The sequence below is a fragment of the Salmo salar genome, chromosome ssa26 (genome assembly GCF_905237065.1).
Source record: "Salmo salar chromosome ssa26, Ssal_v3.1, whole genome shotgun sequence".
Lineage (NCBI taxonomy): Eukaryota > Metazoa > Chordata > Actinopteri > Salmoniformes > Salmonidae > Salmo > Salmo salar.
In genome coordinates this window covers 29410532-29432263 of record NC_059467.1, presented here as the reverse complement: position 1 = coordinate 29432263, position 21732 = coordinate 29410532, and the positions used below count along the sequence as shown (strand labels likewise).

General features: G+C 48.3%; 1 protein-coding gene across 5 annotated transcripts in view; it reads right to left on the bottom strand.

Annotated features, from left to right (window-relative positions):
* LOC106587595 (FTO alpha-ketoglutarate dependent dioxygenase) overlaps window positions 1-21732 on the bottom strand; it is a 193888-nt gene that overhangs the window by 156536 nt on the left and 15620 nt on the right. For 4 of the 5 annotated variants that reach the window (XR_006762132.1, XR_006762133.1, XM_045708004.1 and 1 more), the window contains exons 2-4: window positions 13716-13793; window positions 11331-12375; window positions 9157-9285 (exon numbers count right to left, since the gene is read on the bottom strand). Coding sequence is in view for 3 of the 5 variants with exons in the window: in XM_045708004.1 (XP_045563960.1) it covers window positions 9157-9285; window positions 11331-12375; window positions 13716-13793 (1252 nt within the window). In the remaining 2 variants the exon portion in view is untranslated. The remainder of the gene's footprint in view (window positions 1-9156; window positions 9286-11330; window positions 12376-13715; window positions 13794-21732) is intronic. The other variant, XM_014176157.2, reaches the window with a different exon arrangement.

The window sequence follows — 21732 nt, the reverse complement described above, 5'->3', positions numbered from 1 at the left end:
GATGGAGGTCTCGTATCAACAAACACTGTCAGATCTCATTCCTCATGATGGAGGTCTCATATCAACAAACACTGTCAGATCTCATTCAATCCCTCATGATGGAGGTCTCATATCAACAAACGCTGTCAGATCTCATTCAATCCCCTCATGATGGAGGTCTCATATCAACAAACGCTGTCAGATCTCATTCAATCCCTCATGATGAAGGTCTCATATCAACAAACACTGTCAGATCTCATTCAATCCCTCATGATGGAGGTCTCATATCAACAAACGCTGTCAGATCTCATTCAATCCCTCATGATGGAGGTCTCATATCAACAAACACTGTCAGATCTCATTCAATCCCTCATGATGAAGGTCTCACATCAACAAACACTGTCAGATCTCATTCCTCATGATGGAGGTCTCATATCAACAAACACTGTCAGATCTCATTCAATCCCTCATGATGGAGGTCTCATATCAACAAACACTGTCCGATCTCATTCCTCATGATGGAGGTCTCATATCAACAAACGCTGTCCGATCTCATTCCTCATGAAGGAGGTCTCATATCAACAAACGCTGTCAGATCTCATTCAATCCCTCATGATGGAGGTCTCTATCAACAAACGCTGTCAGATCTCATTCAATCCCTCATGATGGAGGTCTCATATCAACAAACACTGTCCGATCTCATTCCTCATGATGGAGGTCTCATATCAACAAACGCTGTCAGATCTCATTCAATCCCTCATGATGGAGGTCTCATATCAACAAACACTGTCAGATCTCATTCAATCCCTCATGATGGAGGTCTCATATCAACAAACACTGTCAGATCTCATTCCTCATGAAGGAGGTCTCATATCAACAAACACTGTCAGATCTCATTCCTCATGATGGAGGTCTCATATCAACAAACACTGTCAGATCTCATTCAATCCCTCATGATGGAGGACTCATATCAACAAACACTGTCCGATCTCATTCCTCATGATGGAGGTCTCATATCAACAAACACTGTCAGATCTCATTCAATCCCTCATGATGGAGGTCTCATATCAACAAACGCTGTCAGATCTCATTCAATCCCTCATGATGGAGGTCTCATATCAACAAACGCTGTCAGATCTCATTCAATCCCTCATGATGGAGGTCTCATATCAACAAACGCTGTCAGATCTCATTCAATCCCTCATGATGGAGGTCTCATATCAACAAACGCTGTCAGATCTCATTCAATCCCTCATGATGGAGGTCTCATATCAACAAACACTGTCAGATCTCATTCAATCCCTCATGATGGAGGTCTCATATCAACAAACACTGTCAGATCTCATTCCTCATGATGGAGGTCTCAAATCAACAAACACTGTCAGATCTCATTCAATCCCTCATGATGGAGGTCTCATATCAACAAACACTGTCAGATCTCATTCCTCATGATGGAGGTCTCATATCAACAAACACTGTCAGATCTCATTCAATCCCTCATGATGAAGGTCTCATATCAACAAACGCTGTCAGATCTCATTCAATCCCTCATGATGGAGGTCTCATATCAACAAACACTGTCAGATCTCATTCCTCATGATGGAGGTCTCATATCAACAAACGCTGTCAGATCTCATTCCTCATGAAGGAGGTCTCATATCAACAAACGCTGTCAGATCTCATTCAATCCCTCATGATGGAGGTCTCTATCAACAAACGCTGTCAGATCTCATTCAATCCCTCATGATGGAGGTCTCATATCAACAAACACTGTCAGATCTCATTCAATCCCTCATGATGGAGGTCTCATATCAACAAACGCTGTCAGATCTCATTCCTCATGAAGGAGGTCTCATATCAACAAACACTGTCAGATCTCATTCCTCATGAAGGAGGTCTCATATCAACAAACGCTGTCAGATCTCATTCCTCATGAAGGAGGTCTCATATCAACAAACGCTGTCAGATCTCATTCAATCCCTCATGATGGAGGTCTCTATCAACAAACGCTGTCAGATCTTATTCAATCCCTCATGATGGAGGTCTCATATCAACAAACACTGTCAGATCTCATTCAATCCCTCATGATGGAGGTCTCATATCAACAAACGCTGTCAGATCTCATTCCTCATGAAGGAGGTCTCAAATCAACAAACACTGTCAGATCTCATTCCTCATGAAGGAGGTCTCATATCAACAAACACTGTCAGATCTCATTCCTCATGATGGAGGTCTCATATCAACAAACGCTGTCAGATCTCATTCAATCCCTCATGATGAAGGTCTCATATCAACAAACACTGTCAGATCTCATTCCTCATGATGGAGGTCTCATATCAACAAACGCTGTCAGATCTCATTCAATCCCTCATGATGGAGGTCTCATATCAACAAACACTGTCAGATCTCATTCAATCCCTCATGATGAAGGTCTCATATCAACAAACACTGTCAGATCTCATTCCTCATGATGGAGGTCTCAAATCAACAAACACTGTCAGATCTCATTCAATCCCTCATGATGGAGGTCTCATATCAACAAACACTGTCAGATCTCATTCCTCATGATGGAGGTCTCATATCAACAAACACTGTCAGATCTCATTCAATCCCTCATGATGAAGGTCTCATATCAACAAACGCTGTCAGATCTCATTCAATCCCTCATGATGGAGGTCTCATATCAACAAACACTGTCCGATCTCATTCCTCATGATGGAGGTCTCATATCAACAAACGCTGTCAGATCTCATTCCTCATGAAGGAGGTCTCATATCAACAAACGCTGTCAGATCTCATTCAATCCCTCATGATGGAGGTCTCTATCAACAAACGCTGTCAGATCTCATGCAATCCCTCATGATGGAGGTCTCATATCAACAAACACTGTCAGATCTCATTCAATCCCTCATGATGGAGGTCTCATATCAACAAACGCTGTCAGATCTCATTCCTCATGAAGGAGGTCTCATATCAACAAACACTGTCAGATCTCATTCCTCATGAAGGAGGTCTCATATCAACAAACGCTGTCAGATCTCATTCCTCATGAAGGAGGTCTCATATCAACAAACGCTGTCAGATCTCATTCAATCCCTCATGATGGAGGTCTCTATCAACAAACGCTGTCAGATCTTATTCAATCCCTCATGATGGAGGTCTCATATCAACAAACACTGTCAGATCTCATTCAATCCCTCATGATGGAGGTCTCATATCAACAAACGCTGTCAGATCTCATTCCTCATGAAGGAGGTCTCAAATCAACAAACACTGTCAGATCTTATTCCTCATGAAGGAGGTCTCATATCAACAAACACTGTCAGATCTCATTCCTCATGATGGAGGTCTCATATCAACAAACGCTGTCAGATCTCATTCAATCCCTCATGATGAAGGTCTCATATCAACAAACACTGTCAGATCTCATTCAATCCCTCATGATGGAGGTCTCATATCAACAAACGCTGTCAGATCTCATTCAATCCCTCATGATGGAGGTCTCATATCAACAAACACTGTCAGATCTCATTCAATCCCTCATGATGAAGGTCTCATATCAACAAACACTGTCAGATCTCATTCCTCATGATGGAGGTCTCATATCAACAAACACTGTCAGATATCATTCAATCCCTCATGATGGAGGTCTCGTATCAACAAACACTGTCAGATCTCATTCCTCATGATGGAGGTCTCATATCAACAAACACTGTCAGATCTCATTCAATCCCTCATGATGGAGGTCTCATATCAACAAACGCTGTCAGATCTCATTCAATCCCTCATGATGGAGGTCTCATATCAACAAACGCTGTCAGATCTCATTCAATCCCTCATGATGAAGGTCTCATATCAACAAACACTGTCAGATCTCATTCAATCCCTCATGATGGAGGTCTCATATCAACAAACGCTGTCAGATCTCATTCAATCCATCATGATGGAGGTCTCATATCAACAAACACTGTCAGATCTCATTCAATCCCTCATGATGAAGGTCTCATATCAACAAACACTGTCAGATCTCATTCCTCATGATGGAGGTCTCATATCAACAAACACTGTCAGATCTCATTCAATCCCTCATGATGGAGGTCTCATATCAACAAACACTGTCCGATCTCATTCCTCATGATGGAGGTCTCATATCAACAAACGCTGTCCGATCTCATTCCTCAGGAAGGAGGTCTCATATCAACAAACGCTGTCAGATCTCATTCAATCCCTCATGATGGAGGTCTCTATCAACAAACGCTGTCAGATCTCATTCAATCCCTCATGATGGAGGTCTCATATCAACAAACACTGTCCGATCTCATTCCTCATGATGGAGGTCTCATATCAACAAACGCTGTCAGATCTCATTCAATCCCTCATGATGGAGGTCTCATATCAACAAACACTGTCAGATCTCATTCAATCCCTCATGATGGAGGTCTCATATCAACAAACACTGTCAGATCTCATTCCTCATGATGGAGGTCTCATATCAACAAACACTGTCAGATCTCATTCCATCCCTCATGATGAAGGTCTCATATCAACAAACGCTGTCAGATCTCATTCAATCCCTCTTGATGGAGGTCTCATATCAACAAACACTGTCCGATCTCATTCCTCATGATGGAGGTCTCATATCAACAAATGCTGTCCGATCTCATTCATCATGAACGAGGTCTCATATCAACAAACGCTGTCAGATCTCATTCAATCCCTCATGATGGAGGTCTCATATCAACAAACGCTGTCAGATCTCATTCAATCCCTCATGATGGAGGTCTCATATCAACAAACACTGTCCGATCTCATTCCTCATGATGGAGGTCTCATATCAACAAACGCTGTCAGATCTCATTCAATCCCTCATGATGGAGGTCTCATATCAACAAACGCTGTCAGATCTCATTCAATCCCTCATGATGGAGGTCTCATATCAACAAACACTGTCAGATCTCATTCAATCCCTCATGATGGAGGTCTCATATCAACAAACACTGTCAGATCTCATTCCCTCATGATGGAGGTCTCATATCAACAAACACTGTCAGATCTCATTCCATCCCTCATGATGAAGGTCTCATATCAACAAACGCTGTCAGATCTCATTCAATCCCTCATGATGGAGGTCTCATATCAACAAACACTGTCCGATCTCATTCCTCATGATGGAGGTCTCATATCAACAAATGCTGTCCGATCTCATTCATCATGAACGAGGTCTCATATCAACAAACGCTGTCAGATCTCATTCAATCCCTCATGATGGAGGTCTCATATCAACAAACGCTGTCAGATCTCATTCAATCCCTCATGATGGAGGTCTCATATCAACAAACACTGTCCGATCTCATTCCTCATGATGGAGGTCTCATATCAACAAACGCTGTCAGATCTCATTCAATCCCTCATGATGGAGGTCTCATATCAACAAACACTGTCAGATCTCATTCAATCCCTCATGATGGAGGTCTCATATCAACAAACACTGTCAGATCTCATTCCTCATGAAGGAGGTATCATATCAACAAACACTGTCAGATCTCATTCCTCATGATGGAGGTCTCATATCAACAAACACTGTCAGATCTCATTCAATCCCTCATGATGGAGGTCTCATATCAACAAACACTGTCCGATCTCATTCCTCATGATGGAGGTCTCATATCAACAAACGCTGTCCGATCTCATTCCTCATGAAGGAGGTCTCATATCAACAAACGCTGTCAGATCTCATTCAATCCCTCATGATGGAGGTCTCATATCAACAAACACTGTCCGATCTCATTCCTCATGATGGAGGTCTCATATCAACAAACGCTGTCCGATCTCATTCCTCATGATGGAGGTCTCATATCAACAAACGCTGTCCGATCTCATTCCTCATGATGGAGGTCTCATATCAACAAACGCTGTCCGATCTCATTCCTCATGAAGGAGGTCTCATATCAACAAACGCTGTCCGATCTCATTCCTCATGATGGAGGTCTCATATCAACAAACGCTGTCCGATCTCATTCCTCATGAAGGAGGTCTCATATCAACAAACGCTGTCAGATCTCATTCAATCCCTCATGATGGAGGTCTCATATCAACAAACGCTGTCAGATCTCATTCAATCCCTCATGATGGAGGTCTCATATCAACAAACACTGTCAGATCTCATTCAATCCCTCATGATGGAGGTCTCATATCAACAAACACTGTCAGATCTCATTCCTCATGAAGGAGGTCTCATATCAACAAACACTGTCAGATCTCATTCCTCATGATGGAGGTCTCATATCAACAAACACTGTCAGATCTCATTCAATCCCTCATGATGGAGGTCTCATATCAACAAACACTGTCCGATCTCATTCCTCATGATGGAGGTCTCATATCAACAAACGCTGTCCGATCTCATTCCTCATGAAGGAGGTCTCATATCAACAAACGCTGTCAGATCTCATTCAATCCCTCATGATGGAGGTCTCATATCAACAAACGCTGTCAGATCTCATTCAATCCCTCATGATGGAGGTCTCATATCAACAAACGATGTCAGATCTCATTCAATCCCTCATGATGAAGGTCTCATATCAACAAACACTGTCAGATCTCATTCAATCCCTCATGATGGAGGTCTCATATCAACAAACGCTGTCAGATCTCATTCAATCCCTCATGATGGAGGTCTCATATCAACAAACATTTATCCAATAAACAAAGATCCTGATCCGATCCCAACTGCTGTTTCTAGTGTATCAGTCCCGTCAGTCCACGAGCTTGTTTGTGTGTTTAGATGTCGCCCAGCTCTGTTATTATTTGCTCCACATAAAAATCATTAATTTAGCCATTACAGAGCTGTCAATCACAGCACGTGCATATTTACACCCCGCCTTGAGCAGTGTGGCTGGCTAATGCCTTTGATTTGAAAGTCAAACAGTGAAGTGCTTTAGGAAGATAGATATTATTATGAGGTAGTGAGGGAAAAAACTGAAAAAGAGCATGACAAACAAAACAAGTTCCCCCACTGTTCTGTGTTATCCTCTGATGAGATTGTGAAGGATTAGGTCTCTGGGGGGAATGACTCCCGTCTTTAAAACAGTTTATATCCAATAATAAATTATCTCCATCAATCTGGTCCTCCACAGTCTGATGGCACTGGGGGGACAAACTCGATTTCTGTAATAAATATTTATCTTTCTTTCTCTACCCCCTCATCTGTTGCCACTTGTCCCCTTCTTTTTTCCAGGAAGCAGCAGGCTTTTAAATATATTGGGTCAACTCTTTCTCAGGTCCCTCGTGAGTTGGGAGCTGGAAATCTTATTACCCAACAGGCTCGGTGTCAGACTTGTATTGTTCTTTTTAAACCACTGAAATTCCATTTGGGTGGAAATAACAGCTGATTAAATTTGCACACACATATTACACACACAGACACACACAACATTAACAGTTCAGAGGTTGAGTCACTGACTAACATTGCTAAAAAGGAATGATGGTGTCCGTGATGGTACACGGGCCTGTTCCTTATCAAAACACCACAAAGCCAGAGGCTACAGACCCAGGTTCCAACCCGGGCTGTGTTGCAGCTGGCAGCGACCGGGATACCCATGAGGCGGCACACAATTGGCCCAGCATCGTCCGGATTAGGGGATGGTTTGGCCGTCTGGGATGTCCTTGTCCCATTGCTCTCTAGTGACTCCTTGTGTCGTGCCGGGCGCATGCACGCTGACTTCGGTCGCCAGCTGTACGGTGTTTCCTCCAACACATTGGTCCGGCTGGTTACAAGATTAAGCGAGCAGTGTATCAAGAAGCAGTGTGGCTTGGCAGGGTCGTGTTTCGGAGGACAAATGGCTCTGGACCTTCACCTGTCCGAGTCCGTACGGGAGTTGCAGCGATGGGACAAGACTGTAACTACCAACTGGATATCACGAAATTGGGGAGAAAAAGGGGCAAAAACTACAACAAAAATTATAATAAAATGTTAAAAAACACCACAAAGCCACTAGTCAACAGGCATCACAAAGCTAGCTTTTATTTCTGTCCCTTGTTGAGGCATGCTAAAACCTCCAATGAAATACTAAGTGGACTAGTTTCTTGAATGTAGTCTTGGTTGATTACAGTAGTAAGCGACTGTACTGTGCACCTGATCCAGGTGTGTAGGAGTGAGACAGACTGACTGTGTGAGCTGCTACAGTACCATAGTTATCCTGTAGGGATCTTCCAAACTGGAACATAAATCCCCATTGATCCAGTTCAGTCAGGTCCAATTACAATGGCGTTTCTAGAGCAGCCCATCACTCTGGTATCATGCCTGGATTGAAAGTTACAAATCTCATCCTGTCTGGGTTATGTCCCATGAGGTCACTCCAACTCATGGTTTCTACTCAAATCAACATGTTTTGAGGTAGAATATGAGTCTGTTCCTGCATGTTCTCGCCTGTGTCTTTGTGTGTGTGTGTGTGTCTGTTCGTACGTGTCCAAAAAAATGATGCAGTCATATTTCACCAACGATCCCAGACAAATACACACAATGATGTCTTGGAGGTCCTAACCCATACACAGTGTGGGACATGGCGTGCTGCTGTGATGGGGAAGCTAGTGGTAGCCAATAATAGCCGTGTAGCCTTGTCCTGTATTGTAGAAGCTAAGAGCAGCCCGACCCAGCAGGCGGAGATGAAAGGGGAAGGCATCTGCTGTAGCCATCAGCATTAAGGTCTGATTTACACCCTCATGGCCCGCTGCCTGTCCTCTCCACTCCATAGAGACACCACCAGCACCGCTGCCACAGCACCGGGTCACAGGACTTCACAAAATAACATTTGGTTTTCTTAACCTCTCTAATGCATGCAATTACATGGAACCTTAGGGTTACAGACACACAAGCAGGCCAGAGTCCGAGCTACAAACGGAACAGAACAGAACAGGGCTTCTGGTCGGGTTGGGTTCAGACTAACACAATGATGAGAGAGTGAGAAATAGAGAGATAGATAAAAGAGAGAGAGAGGGAAGGAGAGAGAGAGAGAAAAAAAAACAGAAAAGAGAGGTAGAAAAAGAGAGAGTCTAGAGAGCATCCTGCTTCTATGGGTCAGTAGGGACACAGTAAACCAAACACACTAGAACATCAAGTGTAAATCTCACACAGACTAGAGATGTCATGTAGAAGGAGTGGTGTGCATGCTCTAGTACCTCTCAGGTAGTAGCAGTCTCCGGACTGCAGTGGGAGGGTCAATCCAGGGGTGTGGATGTCCCAGGCCACCTTTAGACCAATCCTCCAGCAGCCCTTCTCTGCAGGACCCTCCTCCGAGCTCACACCTGCTAAACACAAACAATCCCACCACTTAGGTCAGTCAGATCAGAACCAAATATACAATAGGAGACAGGGCATATTGTTACATTATCTCTCAGTACAACTTGTGTCTTCATCACAGTTTCTGTACAAGAGGACAGCCTTTTTAATGAAAGTATTTGATGTTAGTTAGCTAGTGTGTGTAGGGGCAGCAGACAGACAGGGTAGTGGGGACTATTCTCCTCCCATAGCCAGTCTCTGAGCCTCTCCCTGTCTGTCCTCCATCCAAGGCACGATGAGAAAACGAGATCTACCCAGCCCCTGTTAGGTCCACACCCTTCAGCATAAATCAATACTAAAGTCTTCCTGGGCCTCTCTTAGCCCCACGGCAAATCAGGCCTTTTCCTTTGCTCAGCAGAGGATAAATAGTAACTTAATTTCCAGCCAGTGCTTTCTGAGAGAGCTGTTAATGACACTGCTCCTAAAGGACCCAGGATGGGAATGGTGTTGGAGCTGGAGTAAAGAGCATTGTGGTCTTTCCAGCCGGAAAACACTCCGCCGCCAAGCCAGATACCTCCGGATCAGAGCAGCTGGGTGACCCTAAATAAAACCATTCTGAAACACCAGAGACAGAGCCTTGGGAAAAAGAGACAAATACTAGACTTCTCCCAGACCTGACATGAAAAGTAAGCGTGTCAAAGAAAGACAGGTGACGTGCAAATAAACATGCTTAGATGGTTACTGGTTACTGTACGTACCAGACTGTGGGATGCAAAACAGCTCAATTATTGAGTTGAGAGAGAGGGGCTTTGTCCGTGGCGCAGCCGAGAACAATGTAAAAAACATGGGCCCCCTCGTAAAAAAACAACATTCCGCATGGTAACAATTCCATCTCTGTGGTTCTGGGAGAATTCAGAACGATCTGGCCCAAAGTGAACATAGCATTTCTTGAGTAATGCACAGCGGGGTCAGCGAGCAGTGCTGCTAAACTTTTGTCAGGTTTGCCTGTGAAGTCTGGTGCTATGGGGTCAGTTTGGCCTACAAAGGAAAGGCACAGCTGCAGATAGAACAGTCTGCCTAGACTACAGCCCCGGCCGGTCGGTCCTGTGCTGTTTGAAGCCAGCGTTCCCAGGGGTCAAGGGTCAGATGGGTCAGAACAAATCATCTCCACAGTCTTCTACTCTACGGCAGATGGTTCTGTTTAGCCAATCCCTCTGAAATGATGTCGGCCCGCTGCAAAGGCGGCTGAGATATGGTTGTGAACTGTATTGCCATGTGAAAAGGGGATCGTGCACCTTGATAGTAAAACAGAGTACATATTTGATTTAAAAATATGATCATGATCGATCAATCAATGAATGAACTCCATCAAAAATGATACACTCATATCAGCCCTATAAAATCAGGCCGAGACCCACTATAATAGAACATCTAGGCTAAACACTGCCTCAATACTGCTGTACAGTCTAGAACCAGCAATCAAAGCAGACACTCATTATTCCATATCAGATAATTACACATTGATCATTTCTGGAGGAAATTACTTAGATCAGATCGTTGAGCGATAAGGCTGGGCGAGTTGTTGGAGTTTTGTAGTGTGCCGTTCAGCATGTGTTTAGCCCCTGAATGTGTCCCAGAGAGTGTGTGTTGATGATCTTCCCTCACTCCCTGGCCCTGCTAGCGATAAGGCATCCCAGCCTGTCAGAACAGAACAGAGGCAGCCCGTGATGACATTTGATAATGCCCTGACACTATCAGGCTGATAGATCTGATGGCTGGCTCACTGGAGGCCGTGTCTGAGATAAATGCTGTATAGCTGTTGGAAGTGAGCTGCTGTAGGGCCACATACACAACGTTAGCTGTTAGCTGCATCTGATAGAGATAGTAGCTCAAAATGACATCACAGTGGAGAAGAAAATAGCTACTTCTAAGGGGTAGTGGGTGGAGTGATAAAAATGGGATAACAAGTGAGACTGAAGGGTGTTTTTGAGGAAGTTTGGGTCTAGTTTGACAGGGATCCACCACTACTGACAGTGATATACAACAACTATACTGTATGACCTTTGACCCTCACCTTTGTCGTTGTCATGACAGCTGTAGCTGTAGACGGCCACAGGAGATAGGCTGACCAGGTTTTCATCATGGTGCCAGCCCACAGCCATCTTGCCCATCCCATAATACGGCTCTTCTTTCAGCTGGCTCATAGCTGCTGGGTCCATGTAGTTGAGCAGGGTGACGTTGAACTGGGCCGGGCCAGGACAGGATGTCTTAGCAGGGTTGAAGTTAGAGCATCCCTGGCCACTCTGCTGGTCGTCATCCTCCTCATCTTCAATGTGGTACCCAGAGAGACTGTGTTTTAGCTCAGCCACAGGCTTCTCCTGAGGGCCTAGGCCTGTGGTCTCTGTCTCTGTGCTGCCAGCTGGCCTGTGCTTCCAGCCTGTGTGTTTTCCCTCACTGTGTTGTTTTGACCCCGTTGGACTCCCCAATTCAGTTTGTTTAGTCTTCATGTCTCCCATCTCGTCGCTGTGTCTTGACTCCCATGCTGCATCCTGTTTGGACGATGGGCCTTCCTCTTCACTGTGTTTTGACTCTATGTCCCAATCGTCGCTGTGCTTTGACTCAGTCTCTCCCTCCTCACTCTGCTTGGACTCCGAGTCTCCTCCATCGTCACTGGGTTTGGACTCCTCGCTATCTTTAGACTCCGTGTCTCCTTCTACACTGGGTTTAGACTCTATAGCACCAACCAACTCTTTCCTGCACTGCTTGAAAACATCTCCCTCCTTCCTGTCTCCGACATCAGAGCAGAAGAAGCAGTTGAGCTCCCAGAGTGCTTTGCAGGCAGCACTGAGGTCTGGGTCGCAGCAGGTCCCTCTCTGCTCGTCTGTGTGCCAGGGGATGGTGAAGAGCCGCGTGTCCAGGTAGCGGTAGGTGGTTCCTGGCTGACCCAGCAGCACCCGGGACACGGCGGTGAAGACGTCTCGGTCCCTCACCTTCACCAGGTCCCTCAGGAAACAGCCCCTCTGCCGCAGGGTGAGCAGAGCAGCCTCCACCCGACCATGGAGCTCCTCAGGCAGGGAGCAGGACCGCCGCAGAGCCAGGCCAGAGTAGCTAGTCTCCCACTGGAACACAGACAAACACAGATCAATTAGCTGTTGTTCTGCCTGCTATGAGTTAAGTGATCTCTGTCTCCAGAAACAATTGATGGAGAACAAGTACACAGACCAAACAGCCAACATAAATATTGTATAACTAGCCATTGTTCCTTCTAATTCTATGGTTCTGCCTATGAGCTAAGTATCTTTCCAAGTGCTAAGTCCTCTGTCTCCAGTGGGATGACAGAAGGTCTGGACTAGTACCAAAGGCAATGGGATGACAGAAGGTCTGGACTAGTACCAAAGGCAATGGGATGACAGAAGGTCTGGACTAGTACCAAAGGCAATGGGATGACAGAAGGTCTGGACTAGTACCAATGGCAGTGGGATGACAGAAGGTCTGGACTAGTACCAAAGGCAGTGGGATGACAGAAGGTCTGGACTAGTACCAAAGGCAGTGGGATGACAGAAGGTCTGGACTAGTACCAAAGGCAGTGGGATGACAGAAGGTCTGGACTAGTACCAATGGCAATGGGATGACAGAAGGTCTGGACTAGTACCAATGGCAGTGGGATGACAGAAGGTCTGGACTAGTACCAAAGGCAGTGGGATGACAGAAAGTCTGGACTAGTACCAAAGGCAGTGGGATGACAGAAGGTCTGGACTAGTACCAAAGGCAGTGGGATGACAGAGGTCTGGACTAGTACCAAAGGCAGTGGGATGACAGAAGGTCTGGACTAGTACCAAAGGCAGTGGGATGACAGAAGGTCTGGACAAGTACCAAAGGCAGTGGGATGACAGAAGGTCTGGACAAGTACCAAAGGCAGTGGGATGACAGAAGGTCTGGACTAGTACCAAAGGCAGTGGGATGACAGAAGGTCTGGACTAGTACCAAAGGCAGTGAGATGACAGAAGGTCTGGACTAGTACCAAAGGCAGTGGGATGACAGAGGTCTGGACTAGTACCAAAGGCAGTGGGATGACAGAAGGTCTGGACTAGTACCAATGGCAATGGGATGACAGAAGGTTTGGCCTAGTACCAAAGGCAGTGGGATGACAGAAGGTCTGGACTAGTACCAATGGCAATGGGATGACAGAAGGTTTGGCCTAGTACCAAAGGCAGTGGGATGACAGAAAGTCTGGACTAGTACCAATGGCAATGGGATGACAGAAGGTCTGGACTAGTACCAATGGCAGTGGGATGACAGAAGGTCTGGACTAGTACCAATGGCAGTGGGATGACAGAAGGTCTGGACTAGTACCAATGGCAGTGGGATGACAGAAGGTCTGGACTAGTACCAAAGGCAGTGGGATGACAGAAGGTCAACAGTGGTCTGGACTCTGGACCAGCCTGACTGACTGACTCACCAGCTGTTGGAAGCCATGGTCTGAGGGCCCGAGGTAGGGGATGCGCTGGTCTCCAAGCTCCTGCAGCAGCCTGCGCCTCTGGAGAAGAGGAGACCAGACACAGGTCAGTACACAAAGGTCAGCAAAGATGCACACGTCATGATGAATTTACAGGTAATGACATGTACGATAGAAGAGAACAGATTAATTCAGGGTTTTGGGAGTTGACGAATGAATTAGCCTACATTTAAACTGAGACTGTGAAGCATCAGCATCCCATTTAATTCAACCTCCCCAGATGATATCCAATGACCATCCCATAGTCCCCTAGCTTCATTGTCGTCTCACATTTTTATGATTTCTGGGTTCTGCAGTGGGGTTCCTCACAACCTTATAAAGAATGCCCTGCTGCGTTCTGCGTACTGGCTCCCTCCTATAAAGACCCAACCTGGTGGAAGGATCAAAGCCCTTTCGTTGGCTCACATTCCATTCCGACCTGTAAATCCAACGGTAACCAGCGTAAAACTGCGATACCCAAATAAATTTCACAAGTGCCGAACCCTCCCCTCACCTCCTTCCCTCCCTCCATCCATCCATCTCTGCCGTCTGCGTCCCTCCGTCCTTTATTCTCTCCCCACAGCCCCACAGGTGCACACACCCCACACCCCACACCCCACACCCGTCAGCCACTGGCTGGCTGAGAGCCGGCGGGTGAGAGTGCCACGTCAGTGACCCGCTCCTGCCTTTAAACCTTTAAATGTGCTGTGGACACCGGTGTGAACGCTTCGCCTCGCCCCTTGCCGCACAGCTTCCCCGCATCAGCAGTGAGCAAGCTGAGTGAAGGCTGTGAGGTTTAAGGACAGCAGGCCTCGTATATATTCCCAGACATTTACTACATGCGTTTCACATTTCTGCCGGCCTAATAATGCCAGAGACCTCATGCGGGACGCGGGGGAATGCGAGAGTCCCGACTGACAAAATATGTCCTGACTTTTAGAGTGAAATAAAATGTCCTGTTAAGAACATTAAAGTGTACCCTTAAAAAGGTTGTGTCCTGAATGACTCAAAAGAGGGCTGGATCAAAAAGAGGACAAACAGAAAAAGTATGTGCATGAATACAGACAGGAAAAGGTGAAATCTCAGAATGGGAGACGGAGAACCTATTAGCTCTATGCTGTTAGTAGATTTCCCTTCAGTGGGCTACAGTTTTACCTGCAGGCTAAACAACACAAACACCACCACCAACAACAACAACAACACCATCAACTACAACACCACCAATATCAACTACAACACCACCAAACACCAACAACACCACCACCACCAATAACACCACCACCAACAACACCACCAATATCAACTACAACACCACCAAACACCAACAACACCACCACCACCAATAACACCACCACCATCAACTACAACACCACCACCAACTACACCAATAACACCACCACCATCAACTACAACACCACCAACAACTACACCAATAACACCACCACCAACAACACCACCAATATCAACTACAACACCACCAAACACCAACAACACCACCACCACCAATAACACCACCACCATCAACTACAACACCACCAACAACTACACCAATAACACCACCACCATCAACTACAACACCACCAAACACCAACAACAACACCACCAATAACACCACCGCCATCAACTACAACACCACCAACAACTAAACCAATAACACCACCAACAATAACACCACCGCCACTAATAACACCACCACCACCAACTACAACACCACCAAACACCAATAGCACCACCAATAACTACACCAATAACACCACCAACAATAACACCACAACCATCAACTACAACACCAAACACCAACAACACCACCACCACCAATAACACTACCACCAACTACAACACCACCAACAACTACATCAATAACATCACCAACAATAACACCACCACCAATAACACCACCACCATCAACAACAACACCACCACCACCAACATCAACTACAACACCACCAACCACCAACAACACCACCACCACCAATAACACCACCACCATCAACTACAACACCACCAACAACTACACCAATAACACCACCACCATCAACTACAACACCACCAAACACCAACAACAACACCACCAATAACACCACCGCCATCAACTACAACACCACCAACAACTAAACCAATAACACCACCAACAATAACACCACCGCCACTAATAACACCACCACCACCAACTACAACACCACCAAACACCAATAGCACCACCAATAACTACACCAATAACACCACCAACAATAACACCACAACCATCAACTACAACACCAAACACACCACCACCACCAATAACACTACCACCAACTACAACACCACCAACAACTACATCAATAACATCACCAACAATAACACCACCACCAATAACACCACCACCATCAACTACAACACCACCACCACCAACATCAACTACAACACCACCAACCACCAACAACACCACCACCACAAATAACAATACCACCGACAACTACAACAGCACCACCACCAACATCAACTACAACACCACCAACCACCAACAACACCACCACCACCAATAACACCACCACCATCAACTACAACACCACCACCACCAATAACACCACCACCACCAACTACAACACTACCAAATACCAACACCACCACCACCAATAACACCACCACCACCAACACCAACTACAACACCACCAACACCACCAACAACACCACCACCAACTACAACACCACCAACACCACCAACCACCAACACCACCACCACCAATAACACCACCACCAACTACAACAACTACACTAATAACACCACCAACAATAACACCACCACCATCAACTACAACACTACCAAACACCAACACCACCACCAACAACTACAACACCACCAATAACACCAACAACACCACCACCACCAATAACACCACCACCATCAACTACAACACCACCACCAACTACACCAATAACACCACCACCATCAACTACAACACCACCAAACACCAACAACAACACCACCAATAACACCACCGACATCAACTACAACACAAAAACTAAAAACTAAAACCACCACCGCCAATAACACCACCACCATCAACTACAACACCACCAACCACCAACAACACCACCACAATAACACCACCACCATCAACTACAACACCACCAAGAACTACACCAATAACACCACCAACAACAACACCACCAACAACACAACCACCATCCATCAACTCCAACACCATCAACACCAATAACATCAACAACAACACCAATAACAACAACACCAAAACCAATAACACCACCAACAACACCACCAACAGGATGCACATGGGCTTCCAGACAGGCCGGCACTCTAAGTTATTCTATTTAGAGTGGAACAAACAAAAGGAGAGGAAAACTGGTCCACAGACAGAGTGAATCTACAACACAAAACAACATCCACTATTCATGGCCAGTCTGTGTTCAAAGGGCAAGGAAGAAGAGCAGAGGAGGAAAACTGACACACATTCATTGGTGTCAAAATCCTGCAGAAGCTTCAGGATATTAAACCTGTGTGTGTGTGTGTGTGTGTGTGTCCAGTGTGGGGGTGTTTCTGTGTGATGTGTGAGCATGAGTAAGGGGGCAGTGTGGTGTGTTTCCTGTGTGTGTAACCAGTGTGTGTTGTTCCTGTATGTATGTGTGTACAAGGCTGGTTGGTAGGCCGTTGCCAACTTGACCTTAGAGCACATTGCCCTGTGTGATGTGCATGCATGCATGCACACACACACACACACACACACACACACACACACACACACACACACACACACACAACTAGGCTGGATAGCACACTGCCTCAGCTCCAATCGCACACAACCGGGCTGTCACGCACATGTCGAATACATCAAGCCACTCAGAAATTCCACAGGAAAAAAGACAACCCCAGCCCTCTGTAGCAGATGGGCTCTCATTTCCTCCTCTCTTCTCTTGCCTCTCCTCTGCTCTCATCTCCTCTCCTCCCATCTCCCTGTATATCAGAGCAGTCTCTCTGTCAGTTAGAGATGCTGCTTTTCCACCCAGCATAAGAAACCAGATTACCAATCCCATAAAAACAATGACATGGATGATTTGCTGTAACCATGCCAGTCGTCTGTTCTGAGTGATATATCTGATGCTGCTCTTAATCTCTCTCTGTTGACGGGATTAAAATCCCCTTGGCCAGACTGTTTATCACATAAATAGGGGGTCTGTTCTCTCAGATCTGGACATGAGAGGGAAATCAAACGGCTGGTATTTTTTATTTTTGACACTTAAATGAGTAGATTAATGTCTAGTGCTTAGATCATTATGGCTCAAAATAACTAAGAAAATAACATGTCGACATCAGAATTGCTGGTGGTGGTGGAGTAGAGCATGTTTCCTCTGAGAGGGTGGTTTGTCTGAGAACTACCCCCATGGGTCCAGCCACCTCCAGGTCCAGCCACCTCCTGGCCCTCCACGACCCAGCCACCTGGACCTCCACACCCCAGCCCCCAGGACCTCCACCCCCCAGCCCTCCACTCCCCAGGACCTCCACGCCCCAGCCCCCTGGACCTCCACCCCCCAGGACCTCCACCCCCCAGCCCCTCCACTCCCCAGCCACCAGGACCTCCACGCCCCAGCCCCTGGACCTCCACCCCCAGCCCCAGCCCCTCCACTCCCCAGCCCCCCACTCCCCAGCCCCCAGGACCTCCACCCAGCCAGGACCTCCACCCCCAGCCCCTCCACTCCCCAGCCCCCAGGACCTCCACGCTCCAGCCCCCAGGACCTCCAGCCCCCAGGACCTCCACCCCCAGCCCCCTGGACCTCCACCCCCCAGCCCCTCCACTGCCCAGCCCCTCCACTCCCCGGCCCCCAGGACCTCCACCCCCGGCCCCCAGGACCTCCACCCCCACCCCCAGCCCCCAGGACCTCCACGCCCCAGCCCCCAGGACCTCCACCCCCAGCCCCAGCCCCCCACTCCCCAGCCCCCAGGACCTCCACCCCCCAGCCCCTCCACTCCCCAGCCCCCAGGACCTCCACGCTCCAGCTCCCAGGACCTCCAGCCCCCAGGACCTCCACCCCCAGCCCCCTGGACCTCCACCCCCCAGCCCCTCCACTCCCCAGCCCCCAGGACCTCCACCCCCCGGCCCCCAGGACCTCCACCCCCCGGCCCCCAGGACCTCCACCCCCCAGCCCCTCCACTCCCCAGCCCCTCCACGGCCCCCAGCCCCTCCACTCCCCGGCCCCCTGGACCTCCACCCTCCCAGCCCCCTGGACCTCCACCCCCAGCCCCTCCACTCCCCAGCCCCCAGCCCCTCCACTCCCGGCCCCCAGGACCTCCACCCCCGGCCCCCAGGACCTCCACCCCCAGCCACCTGGACCTCCACTCCCCAGCCCCCAGGACCTCCACGCCCCAGCCCCCAGAACCTCCACGCCCCAGCCCCCAGGAACTCCACCCCTCCACCCCCAGCCCCCAGGACCTCCACCCCCCAGCCCCCAGGAACTCCACCCCCAGCCCCTCCACTCCCCAGCCCCCAGGACCTCCACGCCCCAGCCCCAGGATCTCCACGCCCCAGCCCCCAGGACCTCCACCCCCAGCCCCAGCCCCCCACTCCCCAGCCCCCAGGACCTCCACCCCCCAGCCCCTCCACTCCCCAGCCCCCAGGACCTCCACGCTCCAGCCCCCAGGACCTCCAGCCCCCAGGACCTCCACCCCCAGCCCCCTGGACCTCCACCCCCCAGCCCCTCCACTCCCCAGCCCCCAGGACCTCCACCCCCCGGCCCCCAGGACCTCCACCCCCCGGCCCCCTGGACCTCCACCCTCCCAGCCCCCTGGACCTCCACCCCCCAGCCCCTCCACTCCCCAGCCCCTCCACGGCCCCCCAGCCCCTCCACTCCCCGGCCCCCAGGACCTCCACCCCCGGCCCCCAGGACCTCCAACCCCCAGCCACCTGGACCTCCACTCCCCAGCCCCTCCACTCCCCAGCCCCCAGGACCTCCACGCCCCAGCCCCCAGGATCTCCACGCCCCAGGCCCCAGGACCTCCACGCCCCAGCCCCCAGGACCTCCACCCCCAGCCCCCAGGACCTCCACCCCCAGGAACTCCACCCCCAGCCCCTCCACTCCCCAGCCCCCAGGACCTCCACGCCCCAGCCCCCAGGATCTCCACGCCCCAGCCCCCAGGACCTCCACGCCCCAGCCCCCAGGACCTCCACCCCGCAGGCCCCTGGACTCCCTCCGCCTCACCCTGCCTAGGTGACTAACAGCACGTAGCTACCTCATACACAAGGCATGTCTCTGACTGCCACGAACCACGGTGAGAGCACACAGCACCTAGGTACCATCACACACACACAATCCATCACACACACTTCCTTGCACACTGACACTGTCCCTCCCCCCCCAGGCTACATGTTGTTTTAACTGGCATTTAGGCCCCGGGACATAATAAGCACTATCCATTGAAAGAAAAGCAAAACTTTAACTGCCTTTTGACATTTTCTTCCCAACAAATCGTGGCATAATGCATTCTCAGAATCCCACACACTGGTCAGCGGTCACTGTAATGGTTATGGAGGTGGATGGGAGGTAAGTGATAAGTGACTGAACAGTGTAATAAATGGTTAACTGATTGGAACATCTGTAGAGTGACCTGAGAACCAGGCCACACAGGGCAGTAATAATGTGTAACCCCACACCCACACACTGGACCAGGAGGTGGGGATGCATATTCATCTGTCTGGTTGGAGAACTAGCTGGTTACATTCTGATCAGGTGGTCACTGCTCATGTAGTAAATAGTAGGTGTCAAATATAGTTTTTCTATTGAATATGTCAAAAGGTATTGCAATAGTACACAGCTAGAATATGATGAGCCTCGATGCTCCTCCTGCCCAAGAGGAAAAGCTGATCACCAACATGTATCTTCATCTGTGTCCTCCCTCAGCAGCTCAACTCCGTAGTCTCTATCTCACACACCACACACACACACACACACACCACACACACACACACACACACACACAGTGCAACGAGACACAGCAGGCTCTTCCTGCCCTGAGTAGATGTTTTCAGTAGAGATCCATTCAGGTAGGTGATGAAAAATGGCCAACTAGCCCTCGTTGACGCTCTCCCTCACTAATTGTTGTTTGGGGCTGAAGGGGGACATTGTTCACTTCACTTAGTGGCAGGTCAGAGGGAGGTGGAATCATTCATATTAAAATGTGTCCATCCATCTATCTATCTGAACACGCCGGGGCCAAGTCATTTAAAGGGCCGGTGTGATGCTGCATGGAGCTGGGCCCGGGCAGACCTTTCACGCCCTGTTTAGAACTGATCTAATAACATTACCAGCACCACAGGTCCGCAGGCAGGGTGATCACCAAGGATCATTATTTAAACACACACTATAGGCCCCACACACACACAACTATAGACAATCATACTGGTTGACACAATGACAAGTACTTTATGGAAGACAGTCAAGTAGTTTAAACAGCGATTCAATTAGACCTCTGTGTTCTCTCTGTCTCTCTCTCACAGTGTTAAACCCAATCTGTGACAAAGCCTGTCAGGAATTAAGAGAAATCAAAAGAGAGAAAGAAAGAAAGATGAATCACCCCAAAGTATTTACACATACACCTGGGGTAAGCCTAGACACTGACATCTTGGCACATACAAGGCCTGTCCATTCAAGTGCTTTTCAATGTCCACGTGTCAACATCTATTTCACACTCATCTACACCTAGAAGAAGAAAAAGATGTTTCCATGACCTTTACCCAACGTGTCAATCTGGAGAGGAGAGAAAGAGAGAGAAGAATGAGAGCGAGAGAGAGAAGAATGAGAGCGAGAGAATGAGAGCGAGAGAGCGAGGAGAATGAGAGAGAGAAGAATGAGAGCGAGAGAGAGAAGAATGAGAGCGAGAGAGTGAGGAGAATGAGAGAGAGAGAGAGAGGAGAATGAGAGAGAGAGAGAGAGAGAGGAGAATGAGAGAGAGAGAGAGAGAGGAGAGAGAGAGAGAGAGGAGAATGAGAGA